Here is a 20815-nt window from a genome sequence, read left to right on the forward strand (position 1 = left end):
ACATACTGCCTCACTAATAACTTACAACGTGTGCCCTCTGATGGGTAGGCTGATGGTTCGGGACGCCCGGTCCCTGTGGTAGGGTTCACGTAGGGCCAAGCTGAACCCTAGATTCCCAGGAACCAGACTCAGGCCGTCCTCCTGGATGTCCGTCAATGAAGCCAGAGACTTGGTGATGTGCTGCTGCTTGCTGCCCGATGAGGGGTCCAGGATGGGGCCGAGGTATTCCGCAGACACAGCCTTCATCTGAGCTGACAGACGAGGCTCCAGCTGGGTTAAAAGATGTGAAACATTTGTTATGGAGATGACCAGAGAAGAAAAGACAGCAGCACAGGAAAAAACCCAGGCATAAAAATAATGATTGGATTTAATTAGAAGCACAGGAGGAAATTAAGATACAGCCTGAAAGCACCATTCATCAGGGAAAAGTGCAACGAGAATGTAAAAGCAGTACTATAAAACAAACAAGCTAGAAGCAATACAGTGCTAATTCATCTGGGTCAGACATTCTTGGGTCAAACAAAGGCTGTGTGGTGAAAAAAAAGCTGAAACAAAGGCAACAACATAATCACAACAGGAACTAGTGTTAAACCAATGTTTCCTCCAACATCAGGCTGCATGAAGGAGTATCATTTTTGCTCGTGTTTGCTTGTACTGCCACCTTGTGGTCACAAACAGAAAGGGCAGACACTCTGACAAAAGGCGGCAGTACACACTATAATAGTGCAATTATGGTGCAAACATTGCTTATTTAGACACATCTGACAATCACAGTATAAAATGCAATGTCAGAGATACGATACACACTAAACAACACAAGCCTGCCATACCTTTATTTTGAAATCGTCCTGGCTGTTGGACTCCTTCATCTGAGACACACTGAAGGAAGGAGAGAAGAAGTGTTAGAGACATACTGACAGTACTGACATTTTTACTCAATGTACTCAATGTTGTTTTTTCTGTAAAGTTTTGTAGTATAAACAGGGCCAGGATGAGATGTGGTGTATCCAGAAGGTTGATTGGGCAAGCAAACTCACCTGCTGTCAGAGGCCTGGCTGAACTCAGAGGGCTCCTCGTCTGTGCTGGCATAACCATTTTCTGTAAGTATGCAAAACTCGTCACACAACCATATACTGTATACTTTAACCAGGATATTATGTCCCTGTGCCAATACGGGAAAGCAGTGCAGTTCAATAACATGCACTATGAAAAAACAAGAGAAGAAGAAGGCATATGTCTGTTCTCTCTCACAGAAGTCCTCCCTCACCTTGCTGCACATTGTGGATGAGAGCCTGAAGTTCAGGGATGTACTCTGCCTTTTCTCGCAGAGCATCAAGGATCATGTGATTGTGGGACGAGCCAATCACATCTGTCTGCCTCAGCTGGCCTTCAAGCAGTCGGATTTGAGCCTCCTTCTGAGCCACCTGTAAACTCTGCCCACAAGCATTCAATAATGTCCATTATAATGTAATAATGTTATACTGAACATTTAGACAAGTAATCCCAAAGGATATAGGACTTAAAATTAAAATAGTGTTTTGTATCAAGAAGTACCACTAGATGGCACTGCAACCATTCCTATTACCATCACCATCATTTCCTGCATCCACACTAATCAGTCTGTTTATACGTATTATTTTTGTTATATATTAAAGTCTATAACATCACTTATCACCGTGCCTCTTGTGTGTTTTTCCACAGATCTCACCTTATCGATGGAGGCCTTCAGGAAGTGGTCCAGCAGGTGGCGCGCTTCAGCCAAAGAGCAGGAGCTAATCACAACTGAGGTATCCACTGAGTCCAGCTCATCCTGCAGGAAAACACAAAACTAGGTGTCACTGAAGGAGTCCTGTCAATTATCACAGCAAGTATGGACCTGTGCGTGTGTGTGCATGTCTGTGTGTGTGTGCCTTCATACCTTGGTCTCCTCTATCTGTACAATGGTGGCCTGGCAGTCAGACAGACTGTCGTTAATGTAGTCTATATTGGCATTCAGCACCTCAATATCCTCATTAATTTCCTGAAGGAGGCGGTCCTCAGCTTCCGGCCCCTCCCCCTCTGCCATCAGTACCTCCCGCTTATGTGAGAGTGCTTCCTGCTGGGCAGTTAGCTCCTCTCGTTTCTAACTCATCAAAAACACAAAGTAATCAGCGTTACTTATTTAAAGAATTCGATTTGCTTTTTTTTTCCAATAGGATTTCTTCATTAGCAGTGCAACAATGTCCTATAGTATCTTATAGTTTAACTTTAAGAAAAGGAGGAAGGAAGAACTTGGATTTCACTTGTTGACAACTAAGATGAAGTGACTCAAAAAACCTGCTGATGTAAGTCTAGAAACTGTCACCTGATTCCTCATCTGACCCTACCACCCCACCCCCCCCCCCCCCTCCCCCCGTGTGCCATCTCTACCTTGATGAGACGATCCATGTCAGCTTCAACATTAGAGATAGTCATTCTCTGCATGACAATGTCCATGATGCGGCGCTCAAGGGTTTGCCACTTCTGACGAGCTGACTTGGAGAAGCTGCTGGCTCTGCCTGCAGCACCAATGCTGCCCAGGCCTGCTGGCTTACGCTGCAACTTCTTTCTACTTCTGAGAGGAGAGGAGAAGAACAAGCAGCAACAAGTTCATTCATAAATCAAAGACCACTCCACAAATTTATTTAGGCATCTGTCCACTGACTCCACATAGTGCTCTGATTGCACCCTTGGATTCTGCTCAGTGCTCAGTGTAACTGGTCTAATGTTGATGAAGTTAAATGGGATTTGGGTGAGCAGAGTCCAGAGTGGGAGACATGTTGAAATCCAATTGATATCCCATCTGAAATCACCATCAAACTTAATTTGGTTCACATGTTCTTGTCTGGAAAATGGATTTGAGCTGGCAGACTGAATAGGGCCAAAGATAACTATAGGTAAGTACAGTAGAGCTTGAACATTGCCAACACAATCTCATCTTACCCAATGACCCGTGTTCCATTCATGCTCCCCTCGCTCTCTCCCAGGTATCCGTACACGCTGTTCTTGTTGTTCCACTGCCGCACCAGCCCGCTGACTGTCCTCCCAGTCTCTGGTTCAGAGCTGCTGGCTGTAGTGCTGGCTGATAACTCAGCTCCAGAGTCAGTAACCAAAGGAGTTTGGTTCCATCGAGCCACACGTCCCGCCACGCGATCTGACATGGGCTTGGCCAGGCGCCGCAGGGCAGTCACCTCCTGGGTCTTCCTGCGCAGCACCAGCTCCTGCTGCCGCTTCTGAGACTCCAAAGCTCGAATCTGATACTGATGTGCAGTGAGAAGAGAGAGAGGCACAACAGGCTTAGAAAGTGTTGATCTTTAAGGGATTTAAGATTTAAGAATCGCCCAGAGTATGAGAGTGTAAATTCTTCCATGCTTATTAATACATGCTCTCCTTCAGCGAAAACAAAGATGGAAGTTAACTGTGTACTTTAAGTCAGGTTTTCAGTGTGCCTGGTTGAAAGATGGAGACTTGACTGTGCATTCACATGACCAACACCTCACCAAGAGGGATTCTAAGTACAGTAAATATGATGAAAACAGCTCTAACATATACAGTTCACATGCACCTCCTCTCATATTGTACTTCTCAGCTGTCTCACCTGTGAGCCTTAAACTGTGGACCAATAAGAGAGCACACATATCACATGTAACACATACACAAATGGTGCCTAACCTCTTGTCGTCTCTGCTCCTTCTTGAGTTGGGCAATCTCTCGGTTCCTTTTTGCCTCCACCATCCTCCTCCTCTGCTGCTCCTCCTTCATCTGCTTCATCAGTGCCACCTGCACAGAATGAATGCCTGATTGAAACAATATCCTTCCTCCTCTTCGCCTCTAATGACTTTCTTTTCTATCCGCTTACCTTGGCCTTCTTCATGTCATTGACTTCGGCTTGAAGTTTCTTCAGTTCTCGCTCGTACCGCCCCTGGTTTTTGAGGAGACGTGCGTGCTCCTTTTGTGCCGCTTGTAACTTGAGCAGGTCACGGTTCATCTCCTTAAGACGTTTCTCGTACTCCTGCTTGACCTTGTTGGCTTTCTCCTCTGTGTAGTTCTCCATGGACACTGCACAACAACAGCATAATGTTAATCTGCTTGTTGTGTTGCTTTAGTTTGTGTGACACCTTTCACTAAACTCACTGAGGTTCTGCAGCACACGGTCTCTCTCCAGCTGAGTGTCTCTGATCTTGTTTTGCAGTAGAATGAGCTTCTCCTCATACTGCAGCTTTAGCATCAGCAACCTTCGCTGGCTGTTCTCCAGCTCATCTATCAGCTTCTGTTTGATCTCAATCTCACAGGTCAGGTCTGCCAGGTCTGCCTGAAAGTTGGCTGCAGGTTGAAGGGTTTTAAGTATGGTTATGTATATCAAAAGAAAAAGTTCAAAACTTGGCTGTCAAACTCCCAAGTCTAAACTGACTGTTATTATTCTTAATGACATCAAGCCTAAACTTCAAACTGGCATTTACTGGCTCATGTCAGAAACACACCTTTCTCATCAGAGTCTGAGTCTGAATCCACCAGGCTCTCATCACTGTCAAACTCATCTTCCTCCCTGCCCTCCTCCTCATCCTCCCCTTCATCTTCATCACAACCGCTCTCCTCCTGCAGTGGAGACATGATGTCCTACACACAGAAAAACACATCTACATCAGACTTTGCTCTGTTTATATAAATGCTTATAATTGCCAACATATGTACACGTCACCTCAGTGTAGTTGTCATCTGAATCGATCTCTCCGTTCTGTCCGTTTTCACCGTTTTGCCTGTTCTCTCCGTTCTCGTGAGTATGCAGCTTGACGCGTTTCTTCAGACCTTTCTCCAGCTCAGGACTACAGAAAGAGAAACGCATGGCGATAGACCCAAAATATACAATAAAAACACAGAAGGGCTTTTAAAAAACGTCAGATCAGTTTGCAACAACACCCCAAACCTCCACCACTATCGTGTTGCTAAGTGATTAATGTACTGCAAAACCAGACCCCAGCCTGAAGTCATCAGCAAAGTCTTCTTCAGCTCATCGACTCCCATCATGCTCTTCTAGCTCTTAACTTTTATTACCAATTTTATTCTCCCCTTTACTCGCTCTTTAACAGCATGTATAACCCAACTGAGCTCTAAATTCTTGTTCATCTACCTTCATCTCTAAGCCATTAGACCTCAATTAGCCTGTTCGGCTGTGTACTCTTCTCCCTCATGACCCAATGGCCGACTGCCCTGGACCATTTTGTGTCCATGCCAGCATTACTACTCAGCATTGGCGGCATCCCAACTCTGTTTGGGAGCTGGCCGTCCCAATGCTCTAATGGACTTGTGATGTGGCTCTTAAAGGGAGAAGTAATGAGAAATGTGCAGGCTGGAAATATAATGTACTTATGTCATCTTTAAGTTGTAAAAACATGCACAGGGTCATAGACGGAGCATGACAAGAGCAATTGAACTTAATTTAACTTAATAAGGCCATGATCACAGCTTCTTGTCTTCTTCTGTGGACTTTACATTCCCAGTGATTTAAATCTAAATTTCTTTCATATTATTTTATTTTGTTTTAATGGGGATAGAAATCATCTGTGCCCCCTCATCACCTCATCCTCCTCTGCCTCCTCTCCTTCTTCTTCAACCGCTCGATGTCCAGCTTGGCCCGGCGTAGCACATCCGTCATCTCAGCCTCCATGGACATGGACACAGGTGAGGAGCCAGGGGGGTGTCCGGGAGCGGGGCTGAGGGTGGAGGCAGGGAACGGCGAACGACAGGAAAGTCGGGCCACCTGTCGTCGCAGTGACTCATTCATGGCCTCACTTTCAAGAAGTTTGGTTCTGACAAAAGAAGAGGAGACACATAGAGACAATCAGTTCCCTCATGAGGACTCCACAAACTGAAGTGGCCAAGAGTATGCTGGTGTTGGGGCATGTTGCATAAACAGAAAGTTCCACAGAATAGGCGGCCCCATTTATTAACCATTGGTGTGGCCTATGAGGGCAATGCTTGCAGTTCCTGATCCAAATGCCTATGTAGATTAGGAGGATGTAGCACCCTCATTCAGGACAAACTCTGAAGAAAAAGGTCTGGAGCTCTTACCTAAGTTCTTCAACCTCTCGAATATACTTCTGGATTAGAGTCCCAATCTCCTCATTGCCCTCACCTAGAGGTCAAAGATTAAAGTGAAATCAGATGACCACAATGCAACATAACAGAACATAAATAATTTAAATAAAAGAGAGTGAGAGTGTAATATTAATAGAGGTCATGTGGTGTTTGAACCTGAAGTAATTAAGTGTCCCTCTCACTTACTTGACTTAAGGAGCAGGTTGCTGACCTCATTGGCCAGCAGATGTGTTACACGAGTGTTAAGGTGGTCGATGGTCTCCTGCATGGCCTTCACCCTGAGGCGCAGCGTGTCACTTTCTCTCTGCAACATGGCGTTCTCCTGGTACAGGTCGCTGTAGCCCTCTGAACCGTCCTCACATGCTACACGCTTCCCCTGAGCAGAGCAAAGAGCCAGCATGAATAACAAATGCCCAAAAACATACAAATGTTTAAAGGTATCAGAAGGGACGAAAAGCCTGAAACACAAACGGATCCTACATCTGTATGTACACATGGACTGCAGCCCAACCAAACACAGTCCTATTGTTCAAAATGACTTTGTAACTATTGTTGCGTTTCGAATGCTTAACACTGAAAAAATCCTGTTGTGTAAGCGTGGAACAAAGAGTCACTATTTAATCCAGTCATGCCATGCGTCCAACAGTCCATTACTTCTAGACTCAAGTCACATCACATCTCTTATTACATCGAGGTCAGCTCGCAGTCCCTCACCATAGTCACTTCACTCTAGTAGCTCTGGTAACAATCTTAACCCAGTGAGAGACTGACAACCCTGCTGAATGACTGCTCGCTTTTCAGAGCGCCCGAGGTCAAAGCTGAAGAGATGTTTTTGAATTTTTTAATCTATTCTCACATTTCCTCAGTTCATAACACACTCTCTACAGCACAATACATTCAGCTGGAGGAACCCAGTGTTTTTTCTGTACACCACATTTAGCAAATGCTGACCTTACATCAATTAATCTCACTCACAGACGGGCTCTGTTTGCACTATAGAAAAGGCATAAGTGGATGTGTGCTCCAGTAATGATGTTTAACTCGATATAGTCTGCTGCAGCAGGCATGACCCCAGCTTTTAATACTGGCTCTTCAATGCCATCTTCATTTACTCCCATTAGTGTTTCTTTTTTCTTCATCTGCTCAGTTGCTATTCTTAATGTCATCCATCTCGCCACTCTCTCTCTATTTCAGGGCCACATTGAATCAGTCACACAGACAGCCATGTGTTATCACTCTTTTTCAACATGTCACTTTTCATTAGTCACCTCCCCATCAAAACTTTTAAGATCTTTTTCCATTTCTGTCTTGTATAAGTTTCTGTCTCCCTCTCTCACCGCCTTGTACTCCATCAGTTCCATTTGAAGCCGGGCTATCTCGGCACGCAGGGCGCTGATCTGCTGGCTGGTCTTGTCTTGGTTCACCACCACCTTGTTCTTGATGTTCCGGGCCCGATTGGCGTACTTCAGAGTATTCAGGGTCTCCATGAAGTCCCGGTCTGACGGGCTGACACAGGCGATCATCACTGTGCGGCTAGAAAGGAAGGAAAGACAGCGTATGCATGAACAGTGTGCTTGTTACAAGAGCAAATATATTACTGAGGCAATAAACGTGGTTTTTGTCCATACCTGTTGCCGCCAAGTGAGTCCTGCAGTAGTCGGGTTAGTTTGGAGTCTCTGTATGGGATGTGTCCTCCCTTTTTAGTCTGATCACCTAAAGCACTGATCACATTCCCAAGGGCCAACTAACACAAGGAGGAGACACATACAGACTGTATATTAATACACAACAGAACAGGCACACCGCAGAAGCTGATCAATATACCATCATCCCAACTGTATCATGATTATATGTCATTTCCTCTGTCATACCACAAGAACAAACATTATACAGCCACTGTCTGACGCACCAGTCCACAGTTGATGGATATTCCCTCCCGGGCTCTCTCTCCTGTGGCTCCGGTGCGTTTGAGCCTCTCAGAACCAGCCAGGTCCACAAAGTGAAACTTGGCCATCAGTGTTTCGTACTCTGGTTGTGCAATTGGGCTTGAATCCACACCGTTCAGCTCTCCGTTCTCACCTCCTCCATTCTGCTGCGGGGAATATAGTGGCAGATGAAAGATGTTATACCTTAAATGTATTATTATATTTATATGATATCATTATTTTCTGGTTCATGCTGATACAATAACACCCACATTCCTGCAATGATTTTGTTACACAGTGCTCAGGCCCTCCAAACCCCAACTCACAATTTGCAGCTGTTGACAGACTCTCATTTGACAGAGGTGGATGGTGAAGATAGCGTGCGAGCGGGAGCTTTGGGCATTCATCTGGGTGCTGGCTGTGGTGCGGGACAGAGCGCCAAGCTTCAGACACTGCAGCAGCTGCAGCGTGCACACATACACACACAATGAAAAAGGCGTTTAGTGATCTTTAGTTTGAAATAAAGATACAACTTTCTGTAAAAATTAGTCAAAATTAGTTACTTTTGACTTCATATTATATTTGTATTGATCTATGGTTTCTTAGAAGAATCATTCTTCATCTGTCCACCATCCTCTTCTCTGTTTTATCTGGTCTGCCTCCTTCCCATCTTTCTGACTCCATCACTGCCACACCCCCCCCCCCTTTGACACAGTCTCACTCCTTCCTCCCACAGGAGCACCCATCTGTCTCTCTTCATGTCTCAGCTGTCTGAATTTTGGGAAATTTGACGCACAGATGAACTCTGAATAATACCACAAATATCTTGTCTAAGCCATTATTTAGTGGAGCCCTTCTCTTAAATCACCAACTGCCTTCTCTGTTATCCTCCCTGGCAGACAATCCTCATGCCCCATTGGCCCCATCACATCCTCCTTCCTCCACACTGTCACTACTAATTTGTTCCCCTTCTTGTTAACTATTACTCATTCCCAATGTTTGGCCCTCTATAAGCCAGTCTCTCAAGAAATCTTTTTTTATTGTACTTGACCTATTTATTGTTTTTGACAGCCTCACCCAGTCAGGACTTGTTCATGTCTATAAGCTTTATGGGAGGACGAGCTTTTAGCTATCAGGCACCACTACTATGGAACCAGTTACCAATCTGGGTCCGAGAGGCAGACACTGCCTCCACCTTCAAGACTAGACTTAAAATTTTTCTGTTTAGTAAGGCGTATAGTTAGCCTCAAACATAGTGTGTAGGGCTGATAGGTATAGTTATAGTCGCCTCAGCCACAGGTATAACAGTTATCATAGGGTTGATAAAATCTTAACTTTTAGCACAGCTATGCTGCTCTAGGCCTACGCTGTCGGGGGGCACAAACATAATCCACTGAGCAGTTTCCCTCTCACCCTCTGACCTCTCCCCTACTCTCATTAGTCTGGCTCATACTGCTAATATCATCTCATAATCTGTGTTTACTGTCTTCCTTGTAGTTCTGTGCCTCGCTCTCGCTCTCTCTCTCTTTGCAGGTCTCAAGACCTGCATGCTGACCTGCAGCCTGGGCCCTGAACTCTCCTGTGCTCATTGACTTCACTAGCCCCTGCTACTCATCTTTGCTTTGATTACTATCAAATTACTATTACTACTTATGGACTGACGATATATATATAGATATCCATTATAATATAATCACTGTTTCATCTTGCTTGTCATGTTTGCTCTTTACTGTATTATGTTTGCTGCATGTTTGTCTCCTCCTCTACCCGGCCGACTGGCAGCAGGACTGGTTCCTCATTAAGTTGAAAGGTCCTGCTCAAGGTTTCTTCCTCTAAAAGGGAGTTTTTCCTTGCCACAATGCTCTTAAGGGGGTTCAGGCTCTGGGTCTCACCCTCTGGGTTTCTGTGAAGCACTATATAAATAAAACTGAATTGAATTGAACTGAATTTAAAATTATTATGTGCTATCGGTTGTTTGAATGGGTCAATGTAATATACAGTGTAATATATACTAAAATCCAGTGGTATAACTTCAAAATTATTGAATATGAGTTTTAAATTCTCATGTATTAAAATGTGAATAATCGATCTGGATTTAAATAATTTAGTCAGTGCAGACACATATGTTGATATTTGCTTGTTGATGTTTCATATACTACACATACTTCACAATTAAAGCTCTGTTAAGACTTTGGGAGAAATGGGAGCCGATCAAAACATGGCTTTGTCCTTTGCATACAAACACGTAATGAGAAATTAGGACTTCCCTCTAACAGAAGAAGCTCTTTCTCTTGAATGAAAGGACAGTTATCAGAAGTTATGATGGCCCTATTTCTATGAACCATGCACCCACCTCCTCCTCCGAGTGTACGAGTCTGGAGGTGACTCCTGTGGTGTAGATGCTGCCGCTGGTGTCCTCGTGGATCCTGATGTTGGACTTCCTGCTGCGACTCTCTAGGTCTCTGGCTCCATCAAACAAGTCCAGGATCTCCTCGTTGTACAACTAAAGAAAAAACATTCATATTCATGTTCAATCATATTCATATCTGATTACACATACAAAAGGACACAGTATTGATGCTGCTATTTCTCTATGATCAGTTGTTGACTTCTAGACAGATTCTGCTCACGTCTTCTTTTCCTACATCAGCATTTCTTACTTACACACAACTCTGTAGCCACAAAGGCCAAATTAATGACCTCTCAGAGACAAGTGAGGGCAAAGCTCACAGAGGTCAGCTGAAAGCTCAGCTGTTCTCACTTAATGCCAAACACACAGTCACCCATATGTTTACCATAAACATGATGACCTTGTGACCTGAAAACCTACAGAAAACTACTAACAAGGAGCTGGGGAGGCTGAAAAAAATCATAAAAGAAAGCAGAAAATGATTTGATGTTTGTATTTCTATCACAGCATGATTGTTAATGTAATTAGATAATAGACACCCACACATACAACAGTACACCCCCAACTACAACCCACACAATGGCCTGCCAGAAAGCCCTGGAGGAAATGATTACTTGTCTTATTATCTAATTTCTCCTACACAAGAACCCCCCCATCCCTTATGTCCATCCCTTATTCTTATCTATCTTTTACAAGTGATGATGAATAATGATGATAAAGATAATGGCCTGCATTAATCAGGACCAACAAAGCAGACATTCCTGCCCATCTGTCTTCAAGTTGTCAATTCCTGTTTGTGGAAGGGCTGGGTGAGCTTCACATCTCCCTGTTTTGCCCCATCTGGTTAGAATTAATATGGACCAACATCCATCCCAGCACACACATATACACACATATACACACATATACACGGGTAACCCCTTATATATCAACACTGCATTATGTATATGTTACACATGCTGCGTGTCCCCCACCTCCAGGAACTGGGCGCTGACTTTAAACTCAGGCGGCTGGGTGCCAGTCTCCTGGGCGAGCATCTTCCTGTTCTGGATTCCCTCAAACAGCTGGTGAACAGCTCGAGGGATGATGCCCTGTTCCTGCTGGCTCAGACTCACATCAAAGCCTGTTCCCATGGTGTAGGTCTTCCCCGAGCCCGTCTGAAACACATTTTAACCAAGAATAATTTGCAATCTAATTTAAACTCCTAACATCACTCATCACACATTTTAATTAAAGGGGTTAATTAAATTTGCCTTATAAAACCGTGTGGTCATTTTTTCAAATTAATGTGGATCTGGATTCAGCAGTCTTTTTCTCATATTAAAGAAAAGCAAAAGCGAAGGGTTTAAGTCACTGTGGCCTACCTGACCATAGGCAAACACGGTGGCATTATAGCCCTCAAAGCAGCCCTCGATGAGCTTGTACACGCAGGTCTGGTATATGTTGTGCTGTTCCGAGTCAATATCGAACACAAAGTCGTAGGTGAAGGCCTTGTCTTTTCCTAGGAGGACTTGTGGTTCTCCAGGTGTGACCATTGTACACACATGGCAGCCCTCTATCTTCTCTTTGGCCATCTGAGGACGAATCCTAAGAGAACATTACAGAGGACACAGAGAGAAATGCTCAGTGACTGGATGAAATGATTACCTGATCATAAATGTAAAAAAAAATGTAAATGAGTTGTGTGTAGACAGAGGGCTGGTTATGGCTGACTTTGAAAACACAACATAATAACATAAAAACTTTAGAGGGAAGTGGGACACATAGTCAAAGTCTGTGACCTGATTCATAAAAGGCAAACAAGAAGTTTTTAACAACTCAAGAGGCTGATACTAAACAGCAATAACATCCATTATGGCTCTGAGGACAAAAGTGCATTTATCAACCACACACTGTTGATTTAAAAGTCTGAGAATGACTAATGAAGCATGAAATAGACCGTACTGTGAGAAACCAGTGCAAGTGGGGTCTCTGATGGTGCTAAAGCTGGACTCATAAGTCATTATTACAGAGGTTGTTAATCCTTCTGCTCAGATTCTGCTGGGTTTTCCATCCTGACAGGTAGGTCACTGCAGTTAATTGCTTTCACCTGACATCCCAGTTGCTAAATAATCCCTGAACAGATGAGTCGAAAAAGAAATCAGCCCCTGCCGCATAACAGCCTGACAGGAGGGCCATTTATTTAAGTTCAGGATGGTTTTATATTGTTTGCTTGCAGAGCACAGAGGAGTCTCACAGGCAAGACAGCTGATTAATATAGATTAAAAGAAGTAACATTCTGTTACAGGCCTCTGCAACAGTGCTGACTAATTGTGAGAAAGACATTACAGAGAATTAGAGAAATGTTGTCTCCTGCACAATGCAAAGCACATAAAACCCAGGATCTGTCAGACAGTGTGTTAATCTTGGGCTTTCAGAGGTACAATGTGGACACAGTGGGGAGGTAATCACTTTAAGCTGCGGAAAAAAAGCCATGAGCAAGCAGTTATCAAAGCTCCGGGTCCACCTCTCCACATGCTAAACCCCCACCCTCTGGTTCAATCTTCAGGGGATGCAAATCAACTCCCCCGCACAATAAGACTGCACCAGAGACTCCCTATGGGATGCTGCAACAAAGGCACACACACATCCTGTATAAAGCCATTCAAACCCAGAGAAATCCCCACCACATCTGCCCACAGCTGCTACAGGACAGTGGGCAAACACATACAGTACCTCTGGAACAAATGTTGTACACACTTCAAAACAACCTACTGTACTATCTGTAGTTCACACATGGTTCCTCTCAAGCATGCATTTAGTACCACACCCACCTCTAACACTCACAGCAAATCCCTTCACCACACACAGCATCATTATGGTGATCCAGAAGCACACACACAGCAGCAGACAATGGCATTTTCTGGAACCACATTCAGGCCTTAACCCTATAGTCTGCTCAACCATTCAGTAGAGCACATTTTGAGTCACTATATCTTATTGAATAAAGTAGGGCTGTCCCGATTTTTCACTTCCGATATTATACCGATATTGCAGCCATGAATATCGACCGATACCGATATTAATCTGATATTCACTAAACACTAAATCAACACATATCAAACATACTTTAATTACAAATTTTGTAGAGTGGAATGTTAGAAAAGGCTTTATAAATTGTCAGAAGCAGTAGGTATGAGAAATACCCATTTATTAACAATTCAATAAAATACAAAAGTATAAAAAAAGGGGGCAAGCTCACTATGGTGAGAACAACTGAGAGCAGGGACACAAAACCAACAACAGTATTGTTCACTGTCCAACTGCTCAAACTCAAGAGTCCACACAGCTCCATTTTTACTAACTGGGCCCAAAACAATGTGGTCATTGCTCTTAGTCTTAAACAAATAGTGTAAACAAAATAAACACACCTCTCTAATAACAAGAGCAGAAAACAATCTCAGTCAGTTATTAAACTGCTGACCACTCTTACTGTTACTCGCTATTAGTGTTACTCGCGTGCATGTAACACTGCTCTCTGCAATGTAAACTCATGTCTATCCAGTGCGCAGTCGGACTCAATAAGGACAGCGGAGAATGGCTTGAGGTCCAGATGTCGGTGGTGAAGCTAACAGCATTAGCTTTCTCTACGTGTCTGGCGAGGAACGTCTTAGCTTCTTCATGCATCTGGTTCATAGTTTTGTCGACAATGGAGTGGCAGCTAGGGATAATATAGCGAGGTTCGAGGTGCTCAAGTAAGCGTTTGAACCTGACATTACTCACCACAGACAGGGGCCGGTCATCAAGCACAATAAATTGGGATCTTTTCTGCTATAGCTAATGCCCTTTTGCTGTCCCGCGGGAGTTTGTCACGCTTTTGAAATGTTTCGCCCAGCGTTGGTTGTTTGAGGGAGGGAGAGGATATTTGTTTTTTCGCCTCGGTGATCTTCTGAAACTTATTGTTGTTTGTGGTGCTGCTTCAAATGTGCGATGAGGTTGGTTGAATTAAACTTCCTTGCCTCTGTGCCTCCTCGGGAAATGTGAGCATGACAAGTTTTGCACGTAGCTGCAATGTCTTTGTCCGACTGTAGGAAAGATACTGTCTGCCACACGTCACCTACTTTTATCAGAGTGTTGATTTCGGAGATTTTAGATGCCTTCCAATAAAATCCGATATTTTTTTTTGGCTGATATCGGACCGATATCCGATATCAATATCGGATCGGGACAGCCCTATAATAAAGTGGGGAACTTAATTCTACTGCATTGAGATCTCTACCACTCAGTTGATATATGCTATGATCAAAAAAATCCACTAGATATCACTCTACAGATCACAATAGCCCTTTTCATTCAGTCAGCCAGCAGGAAGTTTAAAGTGAAGAAGAGCACTACTGAGATGTGGACATTATATGATTTAACATGTCAATAAACAAAACTATGTAACATGGTGCCATAAAGAAATGTCTTAAAAGGGTCAAATAATATTTTTAAAACGTGCTTGACCAAACGGTTGAGTTAGCACTTTATTGTTAACTTTGCGCTTGGCAACATTTGAGCTAACCTCACCACAAATCCACTTCTGGTCATGAATTATGTTACATTTAGTACTCTTATGCCGACAGATTTTCATAAATATGATTTCTAATCATTATTTTTTCAAGCATGTTGATCTTTGTGTGCCATCATATTATTAGCATTAGAATCATGCATGATTCCTAATTCTGGTATTTTTCTGTTTCTGTTTAACAAATTATAGATAGATGCTAAATTCTTTTATGGTTCAAGGCCATGGAATTACCTGGCAATTGTACCAGAACATCCTCAAGACTCTGAGGCTGATGTAAAAGTGATGAAGGTGACATCATTACAGATCCTGATTATCTCCACGCACAAGCAAAGGTGGATCTTTCCTTTGATGCAATGGATAAAGATGAGATGTCCTCAACAAGCACTACTACACCACCCCGTAAGCAGAAGAAAAAGGAAAAACCCTAAAATCAGTCAATATGGGGCCACATGACACACCTGAGCCAAGGTCACCACCAGGCTCAAAAAAAGGCACAAGGCGAATCTGGAAGCATCAAGATGCTATGGAATTCCAAGTTCCTGCAAGTTTTATAAACCCTGATGTTGTAAAGACATCTTTTCATTACTTCTAAATGCTCTTCACTGACGAGATGATACAACATATTGCTCGCCACACCAATCTGTACTCTGCCCAGGATCTGGGGGATCCGATCAAGACCGGCCCTTGCGAAATTGAAGATTTCATAGCAATGCTACTATAGATGGGTGTTTTCAACTTTGGACTACTGGCAACCTGAATCACGCTTAAATGTGATAGCTGACATCATGTCAAGGTCCTCAGTTGTCTTCTTTGATGACAGTCCGATCAAACCGCGTTGGTGGAGCTACCTTGCCCTACCGCAGCGTATCTTCAGCATACATTAACCGATTTCAGCCATTCAACTATCAAAATGTTCATCTCACAGAGGACATTCTGGGTCAACTTCAAGTTTTTTTCTAAAAATTATAGTTTTCGAATATTTTCTGTGTCATCTGCCAAATTTATCTCCTCCTACAAATTTCACGCTACAGACTCCATTTTAGTCTTAAAATGCTCATTAGATGCTACTCTATCAAACTTGTATTCAGAATTTTCTAATTCCGAATCGTTTCCCCAAGCCAGGCTCTCAAAGTTGCAGTGGTTTTTGAGGTCTGAAGAAGAGCAAGGACACAGTGATTTTCTCTGTAGCTCCACTGTCAACCTGCACCAGCTGCTTGACCTCGAAGACTCATTAGGTGGAGACCCCAGCACCCGGATTGTCACCCTTCTTTGAGGAATAACTGCTATTCAAGTCCTCTCACACAAAACTCTTCTTAACACTACTGGGGAATACTAGATTTTTTTTAAAAACTCAGAAGAGTTTTATTTACTTTTCAAGATGTACATTCCTTCACACAGCCTTTTAAAAAATTTTAAGTTTTGAATATAAATCTCTCTATCTAAAATGTATGAAAGTTTGTCTGAAATGCAAAACATGAAATACTACATGGAAATAAAGATATGGTAAGAAGCACTTTACAGGACAGCCTATAAACTTACAAACAGCTGAGCTCAGCCTGTTATGTTCAGGATTTGTTGTCCAAAAAGACAAAGTCACGTGACAATGCTTAAATCATTTTAATCTTTCAGGTTTAATGAAACTGAAATAATTCTTAAAGTCCCCTGGAGTGGCCCCGGGCTTCACTTTGAGAACCCGCCCGGCAGCAGACAGCAGTCAAACAGTTGACTTGAGAGTGATTAAGGCATCACTGAGGAGAGTCTTCCAGGAAGGAATTCAAGATATTAAAATATGTAGTCCAATTCAGCAGCAGCAGCAGCAGCAGCAGCAGCACACCAGCCCAGACTACCTTATGACAAAGAGCGTGACTTTGAAAGCAGCTTGCAGACAGATGAGATCCTTTTATTGCTGGATGTGACCTTGACACCAGGGTTAATGTAGCTGAAACCACAGATCCTATACGGGCAATGTTTAAGCCAATTATTAACATAAAGTGAATACAGACAGAGGAGGAGCATATCCTGCACTGAACAGCAACGCATCACAAGTCTGTGTGTGTCTGTGTGTCACAGCTCTGTTGTAAACAGTCTATATAGATTAAACAGTGCATAACCCAACGGTATCTATGGTGGTATACATGTTACACAGATCCTATTTTTCCCCCAAACATGTCTCACACAACCAGGGCACACACACACACATCCACAACTACGGCGCGCACAAACACACACACGAGACACAAACACAACAATGACAGACTGTCAATGATCCACAGGGAGAAGAAAGAGCAGAAGAAATAACAGCTTTCATTAATCAATCCACACACAGACCACGGCTCAGCTGGATGAGCATTCAAGCCAGCTGCACCAACAAAAGATGGGATCCATAACATTGATCGGAAAAGCTCACATCTCACACACTTACACACAACACACACAGGGCCTGAGACCACACACTCAAAGGACATTTAGCGCCTAAAAATAGCTCACACCACCACAATTAAATGTCTGAATGAGACGGAGGCGTGAGGAGAAGCACTGAGAAGCAGATAGTGGATCTCTGATGCAGCAAATTAAGGCATTTATCTATTATCTTTGCACACTTAAGGAAAATGCCTGTAAAACCCCAGAGAGTAAAACAAAGTAGCTAAGAGCTCAAAGAACACAAAATGTGAAAATGATGTGTTTAAGTTGTGGCTGCAGTGTTTTGACAGAAACACCAGACACACAAACAAACAGCACACACACACACGCAGAGTCAGAAACTCATTATCCACAAGCTCGGAGGGAATTAACTTATTACAATAATTATCCCACACAATAGGTCTAATTAGGACAAGCAACAAAGACACAAACACACACACAAACTGACTACCCTATCAAATCTTGACAGCAGCAAGAGCCACTGATGCTAACTCGAGAGTGAAGTTATCTGCAACATGAGGGCGGCAGCGGGCTCATCAGAATATTAATTCTTTCAGACCTTTCTGACATTTACAGCATCTCTCATCAAGCTTGTGGAAGCAAAAGGATGTACGGTAGATTTTAAGTTGAAAGAACTGCCTTTGAAATTTGACACATCAGGATGTGACCCAAGTGCACAGCAGCAAACATAAGGACTTTACAGGCGTGTTTCAATCAAAGATAATAGTGGCTTATATTAGAAAAGAACAAGATGATCACATCTTATGGGAGATCTGAGGAATTAAATTTGTTTTTGCTGAACCTTCCTGTTCTTCAGGATAACAGGAAACGCATTACATATATTTGGAGTTTATGTGTGGCTGCATGGACTACAGCAACAATTAACACATTGACTGCAAACATTGTGTTCCTTTTTTCATTCACATGTCAAAGGCAGCAAAGTTACCACCAAGCTGGCAATAAGCAGACAACACAATCTGCCACCAGAGCCACTGAAAACATGTGAAATTCCAATAATAAAACCTGAAAATTTAATAATATAATATAATGTAATAAAATAAATATTAAGTTATAAAATTGTAGTTTTAAGAAAAAAACAGAAAAAGTGCTTTGTCATGCTGGGTACTATTGTATTAAACAGATCCACACCAGTCTGGGCTGGTTTCTTTTTTCTTTGAGCTGGCACACTTTGGGAGGGTTCAGTTTCCTTGGAAACAACACACACTGCCTCGACTTATAATGTGCAATGTCTGCAGTGTGTGAGCATAAATATAATGCACTGTTGTGATGTTCAAATTGCAAATTGCTAATGCTAAAACTTAACAATGCTTTATTACACAATCTAAATCTAATCTTACACCTAAAACTCAACTGTTGACCCACTATCAAACGACAATCCAGAAAATAGCCTGGACCAAATGCCAAGTCTGTTACCAGCGGGGAGGCAGCACCAATAAAATCAGCACGCTGTGAAGGCTAGCTGCCAATGACAGCGAGTGCCAGTAATGCCTCTGTGTTTAAGTGTGTGTGTGTGCTCAGTCAACCTTCAAGAACAGGCCGGTGATAGCCAAAGAGCTCATTTCCCTAATGTAAACACTTCAGTAAAGACACAGCGTGCACATACACACACACACACACATATAAAGAGACAGAGTTAATGTATTCACTCGAGCTGTGAGTGTTTCAGAGCTCTGTTGTCGTCTCCCCTGGCACTGAGCCAGCAGAGGAAGCTACTCTCCATTCATCTGACACTGTCCATTTACTCAGAGGCCACCCTCTATTCTCATCAAATGTATCAATCAAGAACTATTTGAGACACCTTCTTACTATCATTACCTCCTTTCTGTCAAAGTTAACCTTATAACCACATCAACAGCGAAGGAGGTCTTCTGTTGGTTCACCTCTGCATGTTGTCAGGCCTCCCTCAGTTTGTTGCCAATGAAAACACACCATCAGAACAAAAGCTTGAATGGCTGAAGCAGTGGGTGGAAGGGCCTGTTCCATTTCCTTTTTCTTATGATAACAGCACTAATGTGGACTTTTCCTCACTCCATCACTTGCTCTCTCTCTGGCTCTCTTCTCTTTCTATACTGATCAAACCTTAATGATGGAAAAAATAACATATCAAACACGTGGTGTCTGTTTCTTTAGAAATGCTTTAAATGCAAACACACAATCACCCCCCCTCCGCCCATCACACAACAGATCCAATAACTGTTGACAGATGACTCAACAGTCTGCCTGCCACCCAGGAGAGGTTTTGTTGACGAGTACAGAACAAACGCCCAACAGGTGACCGACTGTACAGAAAAGATCAATGCTAAAGTCAGAAAATCAGCTTTACACAGTGAATTATGTGAAGGGAGGCAGTGGATCAGGATTGGTGGTGTGCTTTTTAGGAGCAGGTTTTATAATGTCAGTGTGTGGACCTGATCGGATTCTTCACTGCTGAGGACAACATCCTTATCCTAATGACTGACTGACACTGAGGGATTACACACACGCTTTGTCCTGAAGGTCACATGAATATGTGAAGCATATGAATGCATTCATGCAGAAGTGCGCTAATGTCAGTATGTCTGCATACAAATGACTGGTACAGCAAACAGCATCAGCAGCATTAGAACTGCACTGATCACTGTTAGATGTATAAAGTGCTTGGTTTACTCTCGCTCAGTCTGTTTCACAGTAACCTGACACACTTCAAATAACAGTCGCACTACAGCTCAAACACAGCAAAGACATTAGCCCCGGGAGCTCGGAAGCTCCAAGATAGAAACGTAAGAAGGCAGGGATTCAGACTTAATGTGTAAATAACTATAGCAACACTATGCTCGAATGCATGTGTACATCTACTATATAAAACATACTGTTTAAGTACATCATGTTCTTTTCACTTCAGCTCAGTTTTATTTCGTTATGTCTGGAGCATCCATGTCTGGAGTACTCTACAGAAACCCAGCAAGGCAAATCTCCCTTTAAACAGCAAGAAACTTCCAGCAGGACTTTAAAGCTCATATGAGGATCTGCCAAATAACAATGATTAAAACACATTTATTTTTGCATCTTATTCAAGAAGAAACTAAATCATTTGCTACACAAAACATTTCACTGTCATTGTTTACTTCACATTTAACTCCTGTTTAAACACAGCATCACTGGCTTGGATAAAGGAGTGGTTAAGAATCATTAGAACATGCGGTCACTGCTACAGCCACTCAGAGTGTAAGGTGACCCGTTGTCCACAGATCCACAGGTAATCAAACATCAAACAAAAACACTGTATGCAAAAAAAAAACGAAACAAAAAAAAAAACAATGGCTGACACGCCTTTGCTCCACGCTCACTTTTCCACTGCCATGTGAGTGTAGAAGAAGCTTAATATCCTCCTGTTGT

The 20815-nt window shown here is 42.9% G+C and overlaps 1 protein-coding gene across 4 annotated transcripts in view; it reads right to left on the bottom strand.

The window, feature by feature from the left end:
• Positions 1–20815, bottom strand: part of kif21b (kinesin family member 21B) — a 52921-nt gene that overhangs the window by 18991 nt on the left and 13115 nt on the right. For all 4 annotated transcript variants that reach the window (XM_028405432.1, XM_028405431.1, XM_028405429.1 and 1 more), the window contains exons 2-24: positions 11814–12036; positions 11424–11606; positions 10393–10542; positions 8366–8500; positions 8024–8206; positions 7743–7858; positions 7452–7647; positions 6301–6490; positions 6088–6151; positions 5595–5825; positions 4718–4841; positions 4500–4635; positions 4153–4341; positions 3878–4077; positions 3691–3798; positions 2962–3278; positions 2410–2593; positions 1919–2122; positions 1709–1810; positions 1268–1433; positions 1038–1098; positions 831–879; positions 26–270 (exon numbers count right to left, since the gene is read on the bottom strand). In XM_028405432.1, coding sequence (XP_028261233.1) covers positions 26–270; positions 831–879; positions 1038–1098; positions 1268–1433; positions 1709–1810; positions 1919–2122; positions 2410–2593; positions 2962–3278; positions 3691–3798; positions 3878–4077; positions 4153–4341; positions 4500–4635; positions 4718–4841; positions 5595–5825; positions 6088–6151; positions 6301–6490; positions 7452–7647; positions 7743–7858; positions 8024–8206; positions 8366–8500; positions 10393–10542; positions 11424–11606; positions 11814–12036 — 3756 coding nt within the window. The remainder of the gene's footprint in view (positions 1–25; positions 271–830; positions 880–1037; positions 1099–1267; positions 1434–1708; positions 1811–1918; positions 2123–2409; positions 2594–2961; positions 3279–3690; positions 3799–3877; positions 4078–4152; positions 4342–4499; positions 4636–4717; positions 4842–5594; positions 5826–6087; positions 6152–6300; positions 6491–7451; positions 7648–7742; positions 7859–8023; positions 8207–8365; positions 8501–10392; positions 10543–11423; positions 11607–11813; positions 12037–20815) is intronic.

The sequence above is a fragment of the Parambassis ranga genome, chromosome 5, assembly GCF_900634625.1.
Source record: "Parambassis ranga chromosome 5, fParRan2.1, whole genome shotgun sequence".
NCBI lineage: Eukaryota > Metazoa > Chordata > Actinopteri > Ambassidae > Parambassis > Parambassis ranga.